Below are 24,992 nucleotides of genomic sequence, written 5' to 3'. Positions count from 1 at the left end.
TCAGTTTCTATCTTTTTCTCTTTTATGGATTCTCAAATCAATTGGTAATTGCCGCCAATCTAGATATGGCCCTTGATGTTGATATGGACTTCAAACTATGCTATAAACTTTGCTTATTTATTAAAAATCACATGAAAGATAAGGTTGAAAAGTATACATCAAGCTTGGTAAAAAAAATCTACAATAATAATAATTCAAGATGCAAGAGGACAAATTTTCTATTCAATTAGTGAGAAGTTACCTAAAGTCTATCAACTATTATTTCTATAGAGAACAATCACGGGATGCGTCTTACCTCAAATTAAATTAAAATTTGTCTAGAGTATTTTATCTCGAATTAAATTCCTTCTGCCATACAAAGATTGGTCTTAGTGATGTCACCAATATAGTATATCCTATCTATGTGCTAGGAAAGTTGGATCTTTTAAACTTTAAAAGTTATCACTAACTTAGACTAGTCCAACTCTCTCAAAAGAAATGGAGAAAACAAAATAGTTGATTATATGTTTGTTATGTTGATCAAGATGGTGTTGTTATATCCAAAAAAAAAAAGAAAAACCTACTAGTAAAGGATAGAATTTTGCTTAAACAAAGGTTATTACCTATAGTTAAAAAAAAAGATATTTTGTTAACTTAGATACTCTTACGAGGGAAAATCAATTAGGTCTTAAATAGATAGTTTGTTCTTTACTTCTACGCCTTAAGCTTAATATCCTTATTTGAATTGTAGACACCCCCCTTCCTCTTTGTAGTTCTTTACATTAGACTATGGCATCATCCTAACAGCACACACTTAATCGCTTCCTCACATAATTGTAAATTGTAAATGTCAAATGTGCATCTCACCCTTTTTATTAAAAAATAGTAAAATTTTGCTTAAAAAATAGAAAATGATACAACTCTGACGTAGAATGAGGTTAACCCAAATAAAATTTCAGCAATATGGAAGTCCAAGACTCATGCACATAGCCCCTCACCCTAACTGCTATTACTTAAGCACTAATCTTATTTCTTAGTGATTATCTTCTAGGATTGCCAATTGTCATATCATTATTCTTTGAAGACATTCATCATTCAAGTATTCTTGATGATCGTGGATGCCGGCTAATATAGTTAGTAAAATCAATGAACTATGGTTCCTAATGACCTGAGTTCAATTCTCACTTCAATGACTGGGTAAAGGTAACCCCCTCTTTTTATTTAAATTAAAGTTACCAAGCTACAAATCACAATCTAGCCGTTTTTGCTTTTTCCAAGAGAGAAAAAAGCTACACTTTGATGGCCACCTCACATGTATTGGTTTTTCATATTCTATGGGGCACAAACGGCTACATTGGGCCTTTGCTTATGTTTTTTTTTTTTGGTAAAAAATAGGAGGAGAGGAGGAGGGGCAGAACCCCACCAACATAACAGTCTTCACTGGGCTCCCCTTCCACCAGAAAATATTCAATACGGATCGCAAATTTTCGCGTACCCTCTCCAATCCATGAAAAACCTCACTGGGCCTTCCACGTGTGAGTACGTCATTCCAGCGCCACCTCAATACTGATGGAAGAAAAACATATCCATACAGAGTCATCCGGGCTAGGAGCATGTAGTCTCCTGATTTAATCGATGCCCGTACGTTTCGAACTTGGACAATTTGGATGAAGTCTAAGCCTTCTTACCACCAGCCTACCATCTTGGTGGTTTTGGTTATGTTTACTAGGTGATGGTTGCCTCCTAACGCGACGACACCAACCACAAGCGCAAGCGGAGGGACCTGAGCCCATCTTCTATCTCGTTAAACACACGGCCGCCACGTCAGCTGCAACGATAATATACCTTTGGAATCGGTTAACAGCTCAATTAAAAATTTAAAATTACACCGACTCGCCCGTCTTTCAGAGAGACATCTCACCGTCTTCATTTTCTAACCGGTTCTGGCGGAACACCATAGCTGAACTTTAACCTATAAGTAGCGTCTCCCTCCGACGCCTCCGCCGATAAGAGCCTCACGCTTGCCAAATCCGCCCGCTTCGAACGAGCGAGCAATGGAGATGACGGTGGGCTTCCGCTCTCCTCTCAGCTTTCTCCCCCAAAACAACCCTAACTTCAGCCCTCGAGAAGCTCCTCCTTCGCTCCGCCTCGCTAAGGAGATCTTTGGCGGTAGTCCGTGCCTAGGTTTAGCCATCAAAGGTAGCAAGAACCCCGCCATCCGGTTGAGGTCCTCGCGTCGAACAGCTACCAGGTGCTCGGTTTCATCGACAACAGAAATCACCTCTGGTATTTTTCCAACCTTTAGAGGATCGTTGGGATTCTTGTTTGTCTAATTCTGTCTCCTGTGCTTCTTTCTTGTTCCCAATTTCTTTAGGTCATTTCAAGAATCAATTATTAAAAAATAAAATAAAAAAGATGATTAGAAGGGATTCTTAGATGGATAGCTTAAACCTTTTCTTGAAGAATATTGGTTTGATTACGTTGTAACAATCATCAGTTATAGGCGTTTGTTGTGTTTGTCGCCATGAGTTTTCTTTCTTTATTTCTCCCAACTTCTTTGCAGGAAAATTATGGTAGAATGGTTCAAGAATAATTTTTTTATGACAACAAAATGAATAGACGATTAGAAGTAATTCTTGGATGGAAAGACTGAATGCAGAGCGATATCTTAAGCGTCTTATTAAATATTTTTGTTTGTTTGTGTTGTTATCAGTTATATATTTTGTTACCAAGAGATATATTCTTGGAGAAGGTTTGCATCATCCTCATCCCTGACAATCTTTTTCTTTCACCTCTCCAATTTCAAGCTCCCCTCTCACTCCCCGTGTTATGGAATTGGCCAGCGTGACTGAGCTACCTATAAAGTTCTTTGCTGATGCCAGCAGAGATGTCCCAATCTCAGAACTCACGCTCTGCTGCTAGAGTATGAGAGGACCACCATTCAAAGAAAAAGAGGAAACAAAAAGAAACAAAGAAAAAGTACTACCACTTTTTCACCTTTCCTCAATTAGTGATATTTAATTTGCACAACCTTCAAACTAGGGAACTGACTATTATTTCTTCAAAAAAGGTACCTAAACTGTTTGGACTTTGGTTCATTATGATTGATGGGGAAAAAAATATTCAGATTTTAGGTCATTGGTCTGTAGGTTTTCTGCAGTAGCAAAACCAAGTTAAATAGGAATAAGATTAGATGCTAAACTCTGTATATCACTCTATCGTGGTCACCCCCTCCAGAATACGAATTTGTCCTGCCATGTTGCTACATTTTTTTTCTTCTGGAACTCTATTCCCAGAACTTACATCAATGAATTTATCATGATTCATGTACTTGTATACTTGAATTTTTCTCTTCAATTGTTCCTCAAAGGATGTATCTCAAGCACTAAGCTTGCATGCTTGTCCTTTACAAAGCTGAGAAATATTGTCACCCTGAGATTTCTAGCATGAAGATCACACGACTTTGTTTGTTTATTCAGTTTCAGTTTGACCATTTGTTTTGTCATGCTGTACTATAATGCCTTTCCGTTTACATAAGTTCTTATCACAATGAAAAGTGGAGTCCAGTTGGCTTTGATTTATGTATAGTGGTGTGGAAAAGATGTTTTTTTGCAATAACTTGGATATTCTGTTCTATATACTGGGCAATTTGTAAGTGTAACCTATGTGATTTGTTGGTGCAGTAGGGAAAAAGAAGTTAATGACAAGAAGAGATGTACGGAACATAGCGATTGTTGCTCATGTAGATCATGGGAAAACAACTTTGGTGGATGCAATGTTGAAGCAAGCGAAGGTAGCATCAAAGTGTGCAACCACTAGTTGCATCTTCAGTTAACTTTGTCATTTGATGCTTATTGAACTTTTTGCATTGGGCCATCAAGATACATTTTGTTGTTTAAGGGTCTTTCTGCTTTCCCTTTAACTTTATGAGGATGATATCTGTTCCATTATTTGTAAATTTAGAAATAAACTATCATCATATTGATAAAATGAACTAACCTTCAATAGTATATGCAAAGAATTTGATCTTTTCAGAACATGTATAGCCAAAAAATTGCTGGTGCCCAAAGGCATTGCAAACAACAATGCTTCATTACCTTCCAGAATTGGTGCAGGAAATGTGACAAAACCAACATGGTGTTTAATTAGTAAATTCACGCGCGTGCACACACCCTTGACTGGCCTGAACTGTCAACTCCATCAAATTCCTTCAATGTTGACTACTAAATCTTCTCCTTTTTCTTTTCCAGGTTTTTCGTGATAACCAAGTTGTACAAGAGAGGATAATGGATTCTAATGATCTGGAAAGAGAGAGGGGAATTACGATACTCAGCAAAAATACATCAATATCCTACAAGGGCACTAAGATAAATATCATCGATACTCCAGGTCATTCTGACTTTGGCGGGGAAGTGGAGCGTGTCCTCAACATGGTGGAAGGAGTTCTTCTAGTGGTACTAGATGCAAAGAATGACTTTCATGATTCTCAAACTGACAGAGTTTACTGGGCGGTAGCATCCCAGTTATACTTGTCTTTTGATGCTTCATTGCTATGGAATATTGACTTAATTTGTGTATTATTTGTTTGACTTTAGGATGCTACTTATTGTAGTCAAGACTTCAGAATAAACAAGCAAAGCAACTGAAACAACTGGATATTCTTTCAAACTTTTCTTGGAACTTTCATTTTAGATTCAAACTCTTGCAACTTAAAAGATCATTTTCCAGTGTTGAGCATTTATGACAGCAATCTTTGTCATTAGAGTATGGTCATCCTAGGTGTTGAATAGTGGGTGGAATACGTTAATCTTGACTGCAGAAAGAATTTTCTTTGTTAGTTTAAAATAATCACTTTATATCCATGCATATACCAGATGAAGCCATCATATCAAGGTGATGCAGGACAATCCTAGGAAGCTAATAATTGATGCTACAAATGTAAGAAACCCTAACCCAAACTTATGAAAACTTAAATTCTATGGATGTAAATATCTGAAAGTGTGATATCTGTGCAACACTAAACAGCAATCTGAAATTAAAATTAAGAAACTATCAGGTTTAGGACTCAAAATTACAACCTATTATAATGTAAAGAAGATGCTTGATATAGATGCCTAATGCCACTTGCTGAAATCAGATTCAGACAATAGCTTTTCATGAATAAAGCATATGATCTTGCAGCAGAAATGTCCAAAGTTACCAGAATTCTTTGGAGGATGCAAAGCCATGGATCTTCGTTCGCCTAGGTGAATACGCTGCAATTGTCATCCAGATCCAGTCCTTTCCTTTCCTGCTTGTAAATCATGTACAACAGCCCAAGATCCGAGACCTTTTCAGTTATAGTAGGAATTGATGCACTCCAAGGACTAGGTTTAGGATTTTCTGATTTACTGCAAGACTTTCTAAAAAGAAAGAGGGCTGACAGGTCTGCTGAAGTTGCAGATCTTATTGGACTCACATGGGTCAGATTTTAGATATATCAAGGCCCAAAGTAGGTGTTGATTGATGGGTGACTGGGTGTAGAGTGACTGCTATGAGAGACACTAACAAGGATAGAGGGATGTTTCCATGCCTCACACGTAGAGAAAAAAGAAAGAGAACTTTGATTTCATTGATGAAAAATTCTGCATACAATGCTCATGAAAATCCTTAAAGTAAAGAAGCCTTAACAAGGTATGGTACTGTAGCATTACTTCCACCCTACAGTACCATGAACAGTAACCCGCCCCTTATTTAATTTCTAAAATTCCCTCTTGACTCTAATAAAACATTTGACTAAACTAGTCACTTTCATTCAGTCTTTTTAAAACTGTACTAAACAAAACATGGATAAAATATAAATAAGATAAAAAAACAAATGACACTAAGATGCAAAACTTGACAAAAACTCCAATAATGCTTGATGATATTCATGATGGTGCCAATTCATCCAAGTTAATCCAAAGGCTTGGATGTTTCTTTGCGCGCTTTTTGGAGACTCAAAATCCATCATGATCCCCATCGCAAGGGCATTGGCACATTGAGTATATTGTGCTTTCATTGCTTCGTGAAAATGCTTTTGATGGTTATCAAATTCGGGCATGCTTAATTTCAATGTTTACCACATTTTGGCACTTTGATTTCTGATTTGTTATGTCAGTTGTCATCTGGAGTGATGCTCTTTTTGTAGGTAGATTCTGTGGAGGGACCAATGCCACAGACGAGATTTGTTCTAAAGAAAGCCTTAGAATATGGTCATGCTGTTGTTGTTGTTGTGAATAAGATTGACAGACCTTCAGCTCGTCCAGATTTTGTGATCAATTCCACATTCGAACTTTTTATCGAATTAAATGCAACAGATGAACAGGTAAAGCTGCCAATTTATCCTTCAATTGATGCCTTCTTTAGCTTTTAGAGTGTAAAATGGAAAATCATAATAGAGTATTTGCTTTATAGTCGAGACATCTTAACTATTTTCTTGATGCATGCAGTGTGATTTCCAAGTGATTTATGCAAGTGGCATCAAAGGGAAGGCAGGACTTTCTCCAGACAATCTGGCGGATGATCTTGGACCTCTTTTTGAGGCTATTCTTAGATGCATACCAGAGCCCAGTATTAATAAAGACGGTGCATTGCAGATGCTTGTCAGTGGTTGTTATTTATTTATTTACATGAACTTGTTTGTTGAATGTTTTTCTTGGGTTTAATCATCTTTTGATTCTCGTTGTTTTTTGTTCAGGCATAATAGCATTTTGGTTGTTCTGAACGGTCATTTTCGTGAGTTTCTTTAGTTGACGGAATTTTGTTTTACTTTTGCGCCATGTTGATGCCACATACTGGAAATTTTCTTTTCAAAATATTTCTGGCATGAATACTATGGTGTATTTATTATTTTCTAAATTTATTATTAGTGACAAGTGGTCTCACTACAGGTGCAGAAATTCTTGTCTACCTTGATTTTATTTGAAATGGTTTTAACCTAGCCGTCTAAGGCCAGCATTGAGTTGTCCAAATTTTGAATAAAGAGGCAGTAACATCAGGATTTCTTTTGAGATTGAATTTCGTTTTCAATTTTTTTTTAAAAAAAACTATAGTTGAATTTTAGATGTGTGCAACATACAACCTTCGTTTCATTTTTTTTTTTTCTGAGGGAAAGGGAGGGAGACGTACATTGAGGTTTGGTTATCCATCTCCTATTACTCGGGGAGGGGATACATGATTCAAAACTCTAATGCGGAACCTCCCATTGTTTGGTGGATGGGTGTGACCACTAGTTGTTGCCAAATTCACTTCTGTAATGTATGACTTTTGAATCTATTTTATCATTATTACATGACTTGTCTGGTAGCTTGACAAGCAAAAGATTATTTGAGCGTTAAATACAGCAAAGAATAAAAACTTGACCGAGTTTTTGCAATTGTTCAAACTTATGATAAAGGGATATATTGGTCTTTTTATTATTCCTTTTGTTTTAGATGGTAGACATGTTTATGAGTCATTGGCTTAGATTCCTTTAGGAGTTACATCATTTTGGTTGTTCTGAACAGTCATTTTCATGAGTTTCTTTAGTTGACAGAATTTTGTTTTACTTTTGCGCCATGTTGATGCCACATACTGGAAATTTTCTTTTTAAAAATATTTCTGGCATGAATACTATGATGTATTTATTATTTTCTAAATTTATTATTAGTGACAAGTGCTCTCATACAGGTGCAGAAATTCTTGTCTACCTTGATTTTATTTGAAATGGTTTTAACCTAGCCGTCTAAGGCCAGCATGGAGTTGTCCAAATTTTGAATAAAGAGGCAGTAGCATCAGGATTTCTTTTGAGATTGAATTTCGTTTTCAATTTTTTTTATAAAGAAACTGAATATAGTTTCATTTTAGATGTGTGCAACATACAACCTTCGTTTCTTTTTTTTTCGAGGGAAAGGGAGGGAGACGTACATTATGGTTTGGTTATCCATTTCCTATTACTCGGGGAGGGGATACATGATTCAAAACTCTAATGTGGAACCTCCCATTGTTTGGTGGATGGGTGTGACCGCTAGTTGTTGTCAAATTCACTTTTGTAATGTATGACTTTTGAATCTATTTTATCATTATTACATGACTTGTCTGGTAGCTTGACAAGCAAAAGATTATATGAGTGTTAAATACAGCAAAGAATAAAAACTTGACCAAGTTTTTGCAATTGTTCAAACTTATGATAAGGGGATATATTGGTCTTCTTATTGTTCCTTTTGTTTCAGATGGTAGCCATGTTTATAAGTCATTGGCTTAGATTGCTTTAGGAGTTACATCATTTTGTAAAACCCTGTAAGAAACAATATCGATAGTTTAATCTCTTTGTTGCTATTCGTCATTTGTATGGTTAAGCTTATACATTTCATGACAAGCTTGAGAAATGACATCTTTTATTAGCTTAGGAGTGCTTGCAATTGTAATGGTCTGGAAGAACACCATTCACAGTCATTTGACAGAAAGTATTAGTGAATGGATTTTATTTTGGTTTTCTATTCATGTCTCTGCTCATAGATCCAGAAGTATTTGTTAATTTTTCACTTCTACAAACTACAGGTAACAAATATTGAATATGATGAGCATAAAGGGAGAATAGCAATTGGACGATTGCATGCTGGAATGTTGCAGCGAGGAGTGGAAGTGAAGGTGAAGATATTTCAATTGTTTTATCTGATTATTCAGAACCATATTCCAGACAAGCTATAATCATCTATTAGTTATGTGAAATTGATATTTGTTACAATTAAAGCATGACTGCCACCTTAGAGGAACTGTGGTGCCAATGTTTGATATGTCAGTATGGACACACCTTGAATATGGCCCTCTATGTCTTAGATACATTTTGTATGCATCTGCCTATCGTACAAAAGCTGTTTTGTTACTTGACATGGAATGGATATGGGCTTGATATGGACTAAACATAAAAAAGACCATTACCTAGTTATGATCCAGGCAATCCGGAGTTCTGGGGGGTGGACTGGGAACAGAACTAACCTTTGTCATTTTTTTGCACAAAGTGGCTACCCCAGGATTTGAATTTGCGCCACTATGCTTGTCAACCTAAGCCTTTACCATTGCACCAAGCAATGCCCCTTGCTATATCTGGACTAGACATGATTTGGATAAATTTTTTCATAGTTCTTCTTCCATCTTATTATATCCTATTCTGAACTTTCTAGTGTGAAAGATGGCTTCTTTTTGATAGGTGATTAAAAATTATTACAAGGTTACAATCACGGAATTTTTGGGTTTGTTCCTAAATAGTTTTGGTAGATAGGTTCAGTCTAGCACAACTTAAAGCAACAATTTTCTAATGCAGATCTTGAGGTAAGGTGATTTCTTTGATGTACATATGGACTATGGTTTGCATGAGACCATTTCTTGCCCTTGCACTCGAGTAAGTGTGCATGAGATAATCATTTGTTGTAGTATTACTATGGTAGTTGCCAAACATAGAAGTTCATATTAAATCTTTGGATACTTATATATACAGCTGAGTGATTATCATCAAGCACTTCTGTTAAATCCTATAGCACTTACAGGGCATCACTTAAAGACATGCTATATGGAAGTAGGAATAAATGCAAGTTACTTGATGGTGATTGTTTTAAGTGTTCTTGGTATTAATTTTTATAAAATTTTCCTTTATACAACTTTCTTTTGCAGGTATGCACATCAGATGAAACATGTAGACTCGCAAAAATTAGTGAACTTTTTGTGTACGAAAACTTCACCAGAGTTCCGGCTGAAAATGTGGAGGCTGGTGATATCTGTGCTGTATGCGGTATTAGTGACATAATGGTTAGCATCTTTAGATTTGCCTTTCTTCAATTAAATGCAAGTATTGTTTTAAGAGCCACATATGGAATTTTCAAGCTGGGAACTAAATTTCTTGATGAGAAGTACTTTGTTTTATTTGTCTTCATCTGCAGATTGGGGAGACTATAGCTGATAAAAATTCTGGGAAGGCATTACCTGCCATTAAAGTGGAAGAGCCAACAGTGAGAATGTCATTCTCTATCAATACTTCACCTTTTGTTGGTCGAGAGGTGTGGCTCTTCACTGGGAAATCTTGAATGTAATTAGTATAACATTTAAAACACGTGCACAGATACAAATAGTTGATAAAAGACAGTTGTTATATATATCTTGCAAATGCAAAATATTTGGCATGGTTATATGATCAGTTTTGTCAGTAATGATTTGGATGCTCCTTATATGAGTATCATGCCTTCTTGTTGACTAAATGTTCTATATTTGCCCAAAATGGAGACTCGATGCAGGGGTAGATTTGGGTGCAGTAGCTGGAAGAGTGATCCTGAAGGTTAATAAGAAAAGGAACAACTTTAGAAGTATTTGCGTAAAATGACATACTATATAAGTTAAGGAATGGCATTTAAAAACTAGTTCAATTATTAACAATATTTGAACAAATATTATCTGAATTGATTGCATTCAGTAATGTTGGCAGTAGTTAATAGTACCACTAGAAAGTTCATGAGGGTTAGGAATTGTAGTTGAAACCAGTTCATAACTGGTGTGGCATCTAGGCGAGGAGGTTAGATGGAATAATAATTGTGTAAATATCTCTTGAAAGAGAGAAGCTCATAGGTTAAGACATGGATAAAAAGTATCCACAAAGTGTCAATGCCAATATTCAAGTGCGAAGTATTTGTCCTGGATATGTCAAATTTGTAGAAGTGAGTGTTAAGATTTTAATTTAACCTATTGTGGCAAGTCGAAGTATTTTATAGGAATGTGAATAACTAGAAAAGCTACCTATAAAGCTCTCAAGTATAATCTATATCTGCATTTCTGGTCTATTGACTGAACCATCTGATCTGCGTTGCGAATTCATCCAAAATTGACCTGTTTCAACTAACATTACAAGTGACTTGTGGTGAAAAAAGTGACTTCCTCCTGCGACTAAAGGAAGCCTTGATAACATTGCTGCTTAATCTTTCCCATTTTAATGAATCCCCTCAGCTGCATTCACTGGCTTCCGGTGATGCTGTGGTCTTGCTTGAGCTTCTGGAGAGATGGCTCTAGATGATCAACAAGGCTTACAGATGTCCGTTTTGTAATTGTAGCCTCTTGAACAACAAGGCTTACGGATGTAAATCTTGCCCCAATATGAGTTCATTTTCTTTCCAAGTACCTTTCTATCTCCTGTTGTCACCTTATCAGTTAGCAAGGAGTGAGCATTATTGCAGGAAGCCCAATTAACAGAATGTTACTCTTTTTCCACAGTGCTTTATCTCTAGCTCTAGCTCCTGCTTGTTGCATATTCTGATCAGATGATGCTAGGAGCACACAGATTTCTCTATGCCCAAGAGTAAAAGGTTTCAAGTAGTCATGATGAGGCAGTAAATCCATGAGGTCCAATAATGATATATGAATGAATAAGCCTATGGGTCTTGTATGTTGCCACTGGCTGTGGCGAACACTTGGGATGAAGCAGCCTTCGGTTGGTTTACTCTTGTGATAGGAATAACCACTTGATCAGATAATTAGAACCCTTGTAAGCACATTGTTTAACCAGTTGGTGAATGTTATGTGTCTTATCATCTCTGTTTCCTTTGACATGTTGTCTCGAGATGCATTTGACCTTCGAAGTATGATAACATTTTGCACTTGTCAACAAAGACCAATCATTTTTTTCTCACTAGAACTCTGCAGTCTATGCATTTTATAAGATTGGCAGCTAGTTAGGCCGTCATGCTTATCCCCTTGCACTTGATTGAACCATCAGTCACATGTGTGGCATGTTGACCTATTCCTTATCTCTCTACATGATCATTTTCCTTTAATAGTCTATACGCTTCATCAAAATTTTGGTGGCACATGCAGCCCACTTGTTGCTTTCTTCTCTCGCCACTAGCTCAGCCATACATGCTGGAGCAGGTCAATAACTGCATGCATGAGACATATGCCCATGTATTGCATGTGCAACTTTTGAATGCTGCAATTTGTATATTACTGTCTACATGTCCGGTTTTCAAGTGGGATTGGCTGATGTTCGGATAAGGAAGTTATTCTTGTGCATACATTAGTTGCATTCATGAGTTGCTTTGTTTCCTTGGACCAAAATTTCCTTCTGGCATGTCCATGTGTGTTTCCCATCGGTGTAACTGCAGTGTAAGTGCTATTTTGTTTCTCAAGTATCTTGCATTACTTGTCAAATAACTGGTGATGTTTTGTTTCACTTTTCTCAGGGGAAATATGTAACAAGCCGAAATCTTCGAGATAGGCTCTACCGTGAGCTCGAGAGAAATTTGGCTATGAGAGTAGAAGATGGTGAAACATCTGACACATTTATTGTTAGTGGGAGGGGCACGCTGCATATTACCATCTTGATTGAAAATATGTAAGAGCATAGATGTGTAATTTACAAGTTCCTTTTGAACATGTTATGGCTCGCATGTTATGACTCGCTCTACATAAATCTGTCCAGGCGAAGAGAGGCATATGAGTTTATGGTGGGGCCACCTAAGGTCATAAATAAAAGGGTAGATGATAAATTGCTGGAACCTTTTGAGGTAAACTTTCCTTTAGAATGGTCAAAAAAGCCAAAATCCAACTTGCTAAGTTACATGCACTATGTGCCTTCCAACAAGTTATTAAAACTTCATTACAATTTGTGATACCCATATTCTGTGTTGTATTCAGATTGCTACTGTGGAGGTGCCAGAGGTATACATGGGACCTGTAGTGGAACTTCTAGGAAAAAGGCGTGGGCTAATGTTTGATATGCAAGGAGTTGGGTTTGTATCCAACCTTCATCTAGTTTTTTTCTAAAATGCCATCTTGGTAGATTTTCCAAATCCTTGCTGTCTGTGTTACTGATAATGGTTCCATGTATTTATTCGCTCAAACAACTTATTTCTCTTATATGTTGTATTATATGTGTTGTATTTAATAATTTTAATTACTAACGTTTGTTTCAAAATTTTCTATTATTCTTGCTATTACAAAATTCGTAGTCAATTAAAAATTATGATTTAATTATTTTTCATAAAAATATTTGCTTGTTGAATCAAAGTAAGATCTAATTAAAAAAATAATGAACTGAAAATATCTATTATAGATTTTTTTTGAGTGCGCAATATCAGTTTATGATTAGTGGAAAATATGTGATGGCTTAGGAGACAATAATGTACTAACTAGTAACTCTCTTTTGGTTTTCAGATTGACCTTCATAGAGGTTTATTTTGATATGCAGAGAATTGTTTCCTTGACTTCTACTCGAATTTTGTTAAAGGGTTTAACATTACATGTTGGCGTTGTACCTTATTTTTCTATAAATCCTAGAAACCAGTGGATTCCAATAGATTTATAAGAAGTAAACTGAAATTTAACTTATTATGTGAATCTACCTTCTGTTCGATTAATTTTAATCTTTTGTTAAGATTTGTGTTCCAAAATTTTGTTCGTTATCCATTCTCTACCTTCAGGAGTTATCCTTACAGTCCTTTGCTTTCATTAGGTCGGAGGGAACATCATTGCTTAAATACAAGATTCCCACACGTGGCCTTCTTGGACTGAGAAATGCAGTCCTAACTGCTTCTCGGGGCACAGCAGTTCTCAACACGATATTTGATAGCTATGGACCGTGGGCTGGTGATATCAGCACACGTGATCAGGGGTCCTTGGTAAACACTACTATCTGATAATAGGTTGCATTCTTTTTGTACATTAATTATTAAATTGCTGAAAGATGATGTGCTTTTTTAAAAAAATCAATATCTGAGCAAGTGAAAATTAAATTTCAGGTTGCTTTTGAAAATGGAACTACCACTTCATATGCTCTTTTTAGTGCACAAGAAAGGGGCCAAATGTTTGTTGGTCCTGGTGCGGAAGTATATAAAGGTCAGATAGTAGGTATCCATCAACGACCTGGTGATTTATCCCTTAATGTGTGCAAAAAGAAGGCTGCAACAAATGTGCGGTCCAACAAGGAACAGACAGGTAGGCCAACATTTTCACCTTACAACTCAGAAACTTCTTTGTAAATTCTGGTGCTTGTAGACATGCCAAACTTGTGCATACCTTAACCTTTATCTGCATGTATTATTGTTTTCGCTGGTTTCTTCTTAACCCAGCTTTTACGGGGAATAAGTGATGCCTATCAAGTAACAGCATGATCTCACCAGGAATAACTGACCTTCTGTATTCTTCTCCACAGTCACATGTTTAGGTTCACATGGATTCTTTGATGCACAAGACAATACTTAGAAGGGGAGCTATTGTAAAATTATCATTTATTACACAAGTTTCCTATGGTGATCATAGAATCATTTTGGAGTTACTATATGAGACCTGGGAAATGAAATTTAATGACCTGTCCCTATTTGTTTCTTTAACTATAGTAAGGTCAAATTTTTGTATTTCCATATAGTGAACATAACCATTCAATAATCATCATATGTAACATGGGGAAATGAAATTGACAGATCCCTTTGTAAAATATTAATTATATAGTGGTCCAAATTTTATATTTCCATGTAATGACCATGGATCCCTTCCAAGGTCTATATATGAAATAAGGGAACCATTCTGTGATCACTATGTGAAACAAAAAAAAATAAAATTTAGTGCAGGTCCTTTTGGAGTTCATTGTTGATGTTAAGGCCCAAATTTCATATTTTCGTACAATGATCGCCTAACCATTTTATAGTCACTCTGAAGTATAGAGATGAAATTTAATAATAAGTCATTCTATAGTTCTATGATTATCATACGGCCCAAATTTCATGTTTCCATATAGTGAGCACAGAACCATTCTGTATTTCATTTTTTGTATGAGGGCCAAATTTTATGTTCCCGTGTGGTGACCAAAAAGTCATCTGCAGTCACTATATGGAATAGAAGAATAACTAAATGCAAGTCCTTTGCAAGTTCTTTGTTTATAATTAGATCCACTATGATATGAGAATGGCTTACTCTATCGGTTTGGCTGTTGAATGTTATTTAGGACAGCAGGCAAAATTCTCTGTTGATTTTTCCAATTAGATCCTTAACAACACAAGGATTTTATGGTACTGGTCATGTAGTTTTATGTACATGACTCATAAATTATGACTACATGTATGCATATTAAAATATTAATATCACTATAAAATGTTTACGGGCATATGCACATGTTGAAGGGAAAATAGAAACAAAAATTATAATTGATCATAACTTAAGTGGGAGCTAAGTAGCTAACCACTTACAAGGCTGCTAAAATTATTTTAATCCAGTGAAATAGGGCCAAAAGCATATAGTCGATGGCGATACAATAGAAGACCTACCTAAGAACCATTTTACACTTGGAGATATGTAAACTTTTAATGAACTTTACTCTCCAGCACTGTTCAGATACTGGAGCATATATATTTAACATTGGCTAGCTTGGAACACGTAATAGATTGGTCTCGAGGATGTCCAAGATACTTGATAAAAGTAACGGCTAGTTGATTCTTGGACCTTACAAGGGTAGCCAACTTTATCTTCTAATTTCTGGCAAATTAGGTGAAAGCCACCTTTTATGTGTTGTGTTTGCTCATGAAAAATGCTGTATTCACTATTGAGCTTCTGCATTAAACTTGGAAACACCTTGTTCCTTTCTTTTTCACATTACTAGAAATCCTTTAGTGAAGTTACAATACCCGCTAGTAAACCTTTTGTTACAAAAATTTAGAGCAATCTGCATATGCAAACCTCCAATGCGAGGTTTTTTAATGATTTACACCTTTTCTTCAAGCTCCTTTTCTAATATCAATGTTGGGACAAGGCTTGATGTTGTCAGAATACAAACTATTGCTTCCCAATTTAAAGTTCAGGGAGAATGCATAAATGATTCAGTAAGCTCTTGATAGTGGTTTGGCCTAATACTAGCTAAATAAAAGAAATTGCTATTCATATATTTCACAGTACTTGACTACAAGTTTGTATTTGGCCTAATCATAAATGGATCATTTGCTGACCAACCTCCATTATGCCCCTAGGTCATCTAAATAGATCATTTGGACCCTTTGATGTCAATGTGCTCTCAATATTCTAGAACAGAACTATACCACATTCTTATTTTGAGATAGCTTGACACTCTTCCTGGATATAGCCGAGGTTTAAAGTACATACCTTACTGGTACGGTACTGTATTGTACTGACAGATGACACACTTCTCGGTGCCAGGACAACAAAATGGAGGTTAAAACTGTATCTCTGTACAATATTGGTACAAGGTGCATACTAGTGTCGGTACCTTAACGGTATGATTCTGAATGGACGTGATGGACCAGTATGCACCAGGATTTCAAGCCTTGTCATAGCCACTGCAAAGCCCAATATACATGTGAAGTGTTCTAAATTTGTGGTGCATGAAGTTCTTATAGATCTGCGTCTCTGAACTTTGCATTCCTGCTTCATAATTTGCAGTAATTGCAATATTCTCCATAGGCACCCTCTTGGAAATGTGATCAGGACATTGCTTTTGGAAATTCAACTTGGAAATCACCCTCAACCAACCAAACTCCAACAATTAACTGAATTTCTTGGTTTGTTACCCTGTGCTTTGACTGTCTAACAAATTTGCTTTTATTAATGTTTTGATCAAATTGGTGGTTCATTGAGCAATTGATTCTCTACAAGGGATCCTCAAACTATCTAAACTTCGTTTGTTGGCCTGCTTTGGAGCCTGTTATCATGAATGATGGGATACTGGATATCATTCTGCAAATATTATAATCAACATGGAAGAGGCTGGCCACAGTATTCATTCATATGCTTAATATATCAAATATCAACTTAAATATGTTCTCCAGCCACAAACATTAAATATGATGCTTAAAACTATATATTTTATTGCATATTTTTATTTATTGTCATGTACCAGAACTCATGGTAGACCAGTCTACTATGCTAAAATTGTGCTAAATTGATCTCTCTTTTTTTAATCTTTATGCAGTGGTCCTTGATACACCCTTAAGTTACAGTTTGGATGACTGCATCGAATACATTCAAGAAGATGAATTGGTAGAGGTCACTCCTTCAAGTATCCGAATGTGCAAAAATGCAAAGTTTGCAAAGAGAAAGTGAAGTTTTGTCTGATAGTTTGTGCTGCTCTGCTATGAACTTCTGCACATTTGGTTTGACACCAATTCCTTCTGCGGCACTATTTATATCCTAATTTAATCTCTGCTGAGATTCTATATAAACGTCCTCCTCTACAGCCCACTGTAACATCATAGCAACATGCACAGGTGCCTTACCTTAAATCTACCATAACTTACAGCTTCACTGTAATAAGGTTGGTGCCTTGTTGTCAAGGTGTATATATAATTATTAAGAACCTCAGAACGATGCTCTGATTTGGGGGCTCTTAATTATGTTAAATGCTCTATGTTAGGGTTTTTCCCCTCTCTCTCTCTCTCTCTCTCTCTCTCTCTCTCTCTCTCTCTCTCTCTGTTTGTCTTTCAATGATCATATTTGTGATACAAATCAAACAATAAGAAAGCACCTCTGAATCCTTTGATATCATTTTTTAACCAAGTAATGATTACATCTTGAAGCAAGCATTGGCTATTGGTAGAAGAACAGAAAATGCTGATAAACTAATTATGATCATCGACTGGGAATTTGTATAAAGATGGGCATTTGCGTCAATTTCCGTCATCAAATTATTTTTCATTAGGACACTCAGAGAAAATTAATCATGAGCTTGAAAAATTGTACGGGAAGTAGAAATTTTCATTTCCATATTTTTTTGTTAGCAGTATGGCATCACTTTTTTGGGTTAAGCAGTTTAAATGATGTTGATCCACTGGAATAATGTCCAGGGTATTGGGTGAAGATTTAAGACTCCATGTTCCTTGTTGGCTGCAAACGACTGATATAACCAAAGATGCCTGCCAGCATCTGACTTCCCTAGGAATTATAAATAATCTGCCCAAACTAAATACTTGTATCTTTTCCTAGCAATGCTTATAGGAGGCAGAGTATGAGAAAGCCAGAGAAGGTGTTGTTTGTGAAGTAGGAGCTCAGCTCAGGAGGAGGAGCCTGACTACCAAACACAGAGGTGTGACTATCGGAACGATCCTCGGTTCACAATACTAATTGTGTAAATGAAATGAAAAATAACAATCATCTAAACCAATAAAATAATTTTATAGCTATTCTGATTAGGTATTTTTTGTTGCTTATACTTTCACAGAAAGAGAGCAAAATCGCAATAAAGAGAGAATTCTTGTGCATTGTTGGATGGGCGAAGAAACATGAATTTTGGTGATATTTAGAAGGCAAAAGTATGCTAGCTGAAAGATACATGCACCCTCTTTCAGATACATGATACTTAATCAGTAAGCATCACATGGTACATACGGCTAATAAAAACTTCTATTTCTTATCAGTCATCATAGCTAACCTGCCTCAATTTCGATCCAGGTTGGTTGAATCCATCAACTCATTTGACTAATGATATGCGGATAGAAAATAGCACTGAAATGCAAAATATCTTAAGACTTCGCTTGGATGGTATTATTTCTTGCCACCGGATGGATGAAACGATGGACGTTCCATTCCAAAAGATTACTTCCAGTCGATAAAGATCTGGTTCCAGCCTTCGACTCAGTCCACCTCGTCCCTCCTTCATATCTTGGAAAGACACTAACAGTTAATTAGATTTCACCCGTTATCCACTCAGAGGTGTCGGCCAGCAGCGCCAGCGCCGCCAACTATGAACTGCTGCAAAGCGTAATCGATGCTGCTTCCACGATGCTGACAAACATCTTCTTCCACTCCAAACCCGCAGCCTTGTCATCATGTTTAGATGCCAATGTTGGCCGCCGTAAGCACACCACAAGGCTCGGTCTGTCATGGAGATCGAGCAGAAGAAGGTTTTCTCCTCCTCCGAGTGGTGCCGCAGAGAAAGAAGAAAGCCAGTTCGAAATCGACCGGGAGAAGGCCCGGGAAGCGCTTCAGAAGCTCGACCAGCAGCTACAGACACTCTCTCAGGGGGAATCCCTTCCGAAGAAGCGGCCCTCCTCCTCTTCCCTCTCCGGTATTCATTTTATTTTAACTACTCTTTCTCTGTTTCATAATTACATCCTCCGTTTCTTACCTTATGAAATTAACAAAGTCAGTCTTCATGACGCTGAATTCTTGAAGTTTAATTCCTTATTACTTATCTTGGCTGGTTGGGTATTTAATGAAGGGTAATTTTCTATTTTGCTCCCTCTTTTCTTAAAATTTTCTGGGATTTTTTTTTCTTTTGCTACATATAGTCCATCCATATGATTTTTAGTAGTGCTCATGCCGTAATCCTTGTATGGTACAGAGAGGGGAAGGTTTGATAGTTTGGACATTGGATTGGATGATTTAAATTGTAAGGCTGAAATTTATCGGAAAAGAGGGAAGGAAGAATATGAGCAAGACATAAACCCAGAGTTACATTCTGTACTCAAATTCCTTGAGAACTATATTTTTTTTCCCAAACAAAAAGTATAAAATTTTGCAATCTTAATGGTATAAAAAGAAAACTAACAATGATTTTGATGATGATATTATGATATTAGGGATATAGAATTTGATATTATATGGTTCATATATATATTATATTATTTTATGATTTTATATCATTATTGTTACTTCAGGGATGGCCCTAAATAGGAAATTGTGGCAAATGAGGAGTCATAAGACTGACCACAAGTAGTTGGACATGCTTGATGGCTATGGTTATGGTTTCATCATTGTCATGGTTACTGCTACTATTATCATTGTTTGATGTTTGTTATATATAAAATATGGAATACAAAAGTTTGCATTATCTAAAAGGTAGATAGAAAGTACAACTCAGGCATCTAAGTAAAACATTTCTTGGTTTATCATGTAGTACAAAGCATTGTGAGTAAATTTCAAGAAACTCAGTGTTAATTGATGATGATTAGTGGGAAGTCATGGAATTGTCAATAACTGGGGGCTGCCTTTATTTGCATGCAACTTGGAACAAATTCTAGCCAGCTTGATCATATATTCTAAAGAACCAGAAACCCAAGAAAGCATTGTATGAGTTAATGATGGCTTAAAGTTTCTACTTATCGATAAATTTAAATATTGGACAAGGTATAAGATAAGATGATGATAGGTAAACTGACGACTTATATTTGGAAAGAAGTGCGTTCCTATTTGTTTGGAGCTGCTTTACTTGGACAAAATGAAGATCTATAAGAAGAAACCATGCAAGCCTATCTAGGTTTCCACAATTGTTTAGAGTTCTTATTAGCTTTCATGATCCTGAATGACAATGAGAGCGAGGGAAAAAGAAGATAGATAGATAGATAGATGGATAGATATAGAGAGAGAGAGAGGAAGGAGTGGCAAAGTGGAGTTTCTCGTGTATTTCGATATTATGGGGATGCATGGAGTACCCTGTGATAATCTGAAGTATCCTAACATACATTAAATGCCCAGGTCCAAGGCTTTTAACTGAAAAGAAGAAGAAAACTGAAAAAAAAACCTATTTTATTCATTGTTTTACATTAATTCATCTAAACTTAGGGACTTTGTGCATATCTATTTGTTGGGCGGGTAAAATCTGGAAAATCGACAGTATTGTGTGCACTTAACACCCAAGCGGCCATGTCTCTGTGGAATTACATAATCTTACAAGATCAAAGCACCAAATAGTGGATCCATCTTTTTTTTTCACAAAATAAGCAGAATAACAAAACAAAACAAAATGGATATGTGCCAAAACCTGTGCAATAGAGGAGGTTCACCAGTCTCTGTAGTTGTCAGGTCGAAGCCAAGTAAGCACTGAAAGTGAGGCAGATCTTGAATTAAATTAGTTGATCTATTTCAGTAATGTGATTCCTCCAAACTATGCTAGTCCTAGTCCACCCAAATATTAGAAATCTCTTTTTTCGGTTGGCCATATCATTACCAAGCTTCTTCATTGTGGATCCTCATTTTCTTGTCAAGAGCATACTTTCCCATACTAGCTCTTCTGGCCTCGATTCTTCACTGCCGTTCCTATAAGTAGGACATTTGTTTATTGATAACCTTTGAACTTGACATTCAACCACCAAGTTTTTATCGCCTACTTTTTAAATTCTCCAATGGCCTCGTTGATCTTATTTCTAATGCCTGATACATCATTTTTCTGGTACATATATATTTTTCTGCTTTCCCTCTAATTGTTAGTCTGCCATTTTCTTCTTCCTCCTATCATCCACATTCACCACTACTAGTGCTGAACTTTCTCGGGCAGTGCATTTGCAGTCTCTGCACATCATTCTTTCTGTACATATCCAATAAAACCAATGAAAATTTTCTAATAAATTTTAAGATCATTTCTTTTCCTTTCCCATTGGTTATACTGAGCCCTGTGGTTTCACTGAGCAATAGATAGCGGAATTGAACAAGCTCTTCTACATGAGATTTATGTTCTCGTTGTGCTGCTCACCTTATAAAACATGCATCATCTAAAATGTCCCTAGCGTGGCCCCAGCCAATTTTGCCACCTGATAATGCCTTTTGATCAGATCGGCACATCAGGAGTGAACCTTGGAGTGAAAAGGAGGGGGCTGACCACACCTTTTTTTCTTCTCCCATCAAAAAAAAAATATTCTTGCAGTAACAATACATATGGCCTAGCAAATTCAGAATAGCAGGAAATTAGGTAGGTAACTGGTTCGTTTATTAAAATAAAAATATTTCTTTGCTCATCTTAAGATATACTGCCATCTTGCCAAATAAATTCAAAATCCTGTCTTCTAGTGTATTTTGTTCACCTTTGCTGCCAGTTTACCTAATATTATGCAATTTCAATGTATGAAATAGCAGATCTTAATCTGGAAAGAGATCGAATGACCGGCATGAGGATTGATGAAATGCCTGAAATTTCTGGATCATACCTTTCATATATTGCGGTTGCGCTTGTCATACTTACCATATTCAACAATATAATTTTCAATGCATTCATAAAACCATCGGTTGACGGCAATGAGCAAGCTTCAAAAATTGAAAGAGTGCCTCTAAGAGAACCAGCAGAGCAGCTAATGCCACAGTTAACACAATGAGGTGAGCCACATTAGCCTCTAGCAAGAACTAATGTGGAGTGTTTCTGATTCTGTAAGAATTTTGAGTTACTAGTCTGTCATGAAATCAAGCCAAAAGTTTTCATCTATTTCAGTGGATCTACATTTAAGTCCTTGTTGAGGAATGTGCAGTCTATCAAAAATATTCAACTGATTTTTGAATGAACAAAACCTGAAAGAATATGGTTCTGAAATTGCTGTTTGAGACATTGCTTATGCAATAATGTTAAGCTGGTATTTGCATTATTTTTCCAGAAGGGACGTATCGAGCTCCATCAATCTATAATGCTAATGCTGCTTGTTATATCTCCTTTAAAACAGATTAAAATCTACCATGTATCATATTTAAGGCTAAGTAGCCAAACTCTTTGATATGGTTTGCGCACATATAATGGTTCAAAATTGTGTATGTATTTTATGCAAAAGAGCATCTAATGGACCTGTCAAGACCTCAAGATGGCTATTATTCAAACCATTGATTAGCTCATGAATCATTCTCTTATTAGCATGTTGCATGTGCAATAGCCATAACTGTGACTATCTAGTCTCTTTCCAACTATTATATCGTCTTTAGGGGAACTACTTACCATCTTTTTATAAAATTTAGAAATCCATACCTCAAATTTGGACCTTTCTTTTGGGTCTGTCCTCATCCAGCTAGATCCGGTTCAGAACATCGAACCAGATAAATGCTTGCTACTTGCTAGTTTCTATAAGCAACGCAAAGAAATCATATTTCAAATGAAACCAGTACCTTAAAATCTTTCTTTAAATCATAGTGCAAACACCATCAGTTAACTTCATCTTCATCTCATCATCTGTTCTGCAAATAAATCATACTTTATTAAGTCCACCCCTCTTGTTTTCACTACTAAACAAGTGCACCAACCAAAAATAAAAGTATAAGTATCATTTTTCATGAATGATAAAAAGCTGCGAGTAAAATAGGATCACAGCCATTAATTTCACTAGTTGGTGGGGTCAAACTGGTTCATCTCACACACACACACACACACACACACACACATACATGCATTGCACGTGGAATGGTAGTAAGGCTCGACATGCTTGGACTGTGCTTTTGTTCAGCTGGAAATTTGGGTCAATAAACGCATATTTCCAAGTAGTATTTGAGCTGAGCAGAGCTTGTCCCAAATTTAAATGGCTCAAGTTGGACTTAGTTCCATATTTCACTTGCATTCTTTATTGAAATAATACAAAAAACCAAAGTTATATATATATATATATATATATATATATATATAAAAGTTATTCCATTTTTTATAAGAATTATTTAGTTTGAGTAGTTAGAAATTAATCTAATGATCAAAATATTGGAAAAATTCAACAATTAGACAAGAACTCCTGTGTCAAACAAACAAGCAGCAACTTCAATTCTTAACATGAGACAAGCTCTAAGTTGACTTAGCCGAAAATCTAACACAAATTAAGCTGGCCCGAGCTTTCTTCAATTTGGCTTACTCTATTATTGAAATTTTGCTCTTCCAACATAAATTCTGCGTATCAACTGGCACATCGTACAGGAAACATGACCCTTCATTTCTAATCGAAGATAAGGTTTCACCTTAGGATTTGGCAAAGAAAAAAAATCTTCGAGAGCTCAATTATATCAAGCAATCACCTCCCTTGTATTAAACTAATTTCCAATTCAAGATACCAACCTTCTTGTCCCACATTGCTAGGCGAATTTCTAGGGTGCACAAAACCTGCTCCCAGAGGTATCATTTTTGTCAACTTGGTAGGTGCTCCAACCTAATTATGCTTAAAAAATTATACAAAATTCATTGGTTTTTACCGTGATTATTTTTTTCCTGAAGGGCATTCATGTCTTTCCATCCACAGCCGGTTATGTTGGCGTTTTAAGATTGGAGCTTGCAAGAAGACGGGTGGTTCTATATACACCCCCCCTATTGCTCAGGACACCCCCCAAAAATTAAAAAAAAATTAAATACTCTCTACACCCCCCCATTTGCTAAGGACACCCCTAAAAAATTAAAAATTCCTAAATTACCCCCCCACCCTCCCCACCCTCTCACCTAAATTGCTCTCTACACCCCCCAAACCCCCCCCCCCCACCCCGCTCTTCCCCTCCAAAACACCCGCCGGCTTCTCCCTTCCGCCCAAAAAACCTCGCCTCAAGCACCTCGCCGGCGGCCAAACCCCCTCCGTCTTCCTTTGAACTGTTCCGCCCAAAGCACCTCGCCAACGCCCAAAACCCCCCCGTTCCCCCTTCTCCCTCTCGTCGCCGGCATTCTGTTCGGCTGCACAGAGCCGGACAGAACCCTTCTGTTCGGCTGCACAGTGCCGGACAGAAGCCTTCTGTTCGGCACTGTGCAGCCGAACAGAAGAGTTCGGTTGAGGGTTGCCGAACAGAAGGCTTCTGTTCGGCACTGTTCAGCCGAACAGAAGCCTTTTGTTCGGCGATCCAGTGCCGAACGGAGCAAAAAAAAAAAATTCAAAACAAGGTGGAACACGTACCTTTGCGGCCGATTCTTCGTCCCAAATCACTAGTTGCTTGTCCATGCTTCGAATGGGGCTTAAATCTCCTTCAAAGATCGCCTAAACGATGTAAATGGATCGAGGGGTTTAAGGGGGGTTTGAGGGGTGTTTTTTTTTTTCTTTTCAAAACGAAACGGAGGAGGAGGAAGGGGGGGTGTACTGAGAAAATTTCAAGGGCAATATGGTAATTACACTAAAGGTTAATTTGGGTATTTTCTTTTTGGTTTTTGGGGGGTGTCCTGAGCAATAGGGGGGGTGTATATAGAACTACCCCAAGAAGACCCAACACAGCAAGCTCCCAAATTCCCATTTTGCCCTTATCATCTTGTTTCTTCTTTTTTTTCCTTTTTTTTAGGGGCATCATGGGAAGAAAAGAACAAAACTTCTTAGCCAGGCAAAGAACGAGCCAAGGAT

At 36.8% G+C, this 24,992-nt stretch overlaps 2 protein-coding genes across 3 annotated transcripts; both read left to right on the top strand.

Moving 5' to 3' along the window:
• Positions 1–1,975: 1,975 nt before the first annotated feature.
• On the top strand, positions 1,976–17,386 carry LOC103704562 (putative elongation factor TypA-like SVR3, chloroplastic). Its single transcript, XM_008787915.4, has 14 exons — positions 1,976–2,265; positions 3,663–3,772; positions 4,230–4,433; positions 6,149–6,325; positions 6,450–6,602; positions 8,539–8,628; positions 9,649–9,783; positions 9,915–10,031; positions 12,198–12,349; positions 12,437–12,521; positions 12,652–12,746; positions 13,469–13,634; positions 13,755–13,950; positions 16,931–17,386. The coding sequence occupies exons 1-14, from the start codon at positions 2,034–2,036 to the stop codon at positions 17,059–17,061; spliced, it is 2,043 nt and encodes a 680-aa protein (XP_008786137.2). The 5' UTR covers positions 1,976–2,033; the 3' UTR covers positions 17,062–17,386.
• A 1,042-nt stretch (positions 17,387–18,428) lies between these two features.
• LOC103704561 lies at positions 18,429–22,301 on the top strand. Of its 2 annotated transcripts, none has more exons than XM_039115814.1 (2): positions 18,429–19,021; positions 21,802–22,301. In XM_039115814.1, the coding sequence occupies exons 1-2, from the start codon at positions 18,736–18,738 to the stop codon at positions 22,038–22,040; spliced, it is 525 nt and encodes a 174-aa protein (XP_038971742.1). In that variant the 5' UTR covers positions 18,429–18,735; the 3' UTR covers positions 22,041–22,301. The 2 variants fall into 2 exon arrangements, with proteins under 2 accessions (XP_038971742.1, XP_008786135.2); XM_008787913.4 differs by having other exon boundaries at positions 18,443–19,021; positions 21,805–22,252.
• Positions 22,302–24,992: the final 2,691 nt, after the last annotated feature.

This window comes from Phoenix dactylifera, unplaced genomic scaffold (assembly GCF_009389715.1).
Source record: "Phoenix dactylifera cultivar Barhee BC4 unplaced genomic scaffold, palm_55x_up_171113_PBpolish2nd_filt_p 000007F, whole genome shotgun sequence".
Taxonomy (NCBI): Eukaryota; Viridiplantae; Streptophyta; class Magnoliopsida; order Arecales; family Arecaceae; genus Phoenix; species Phoenix dactylifera.
The sequence above is the reverse complement of the archived record's forward strand: the minus strand, read 5'-3'. Positions and strand labels throughout refer to the sequence as shown.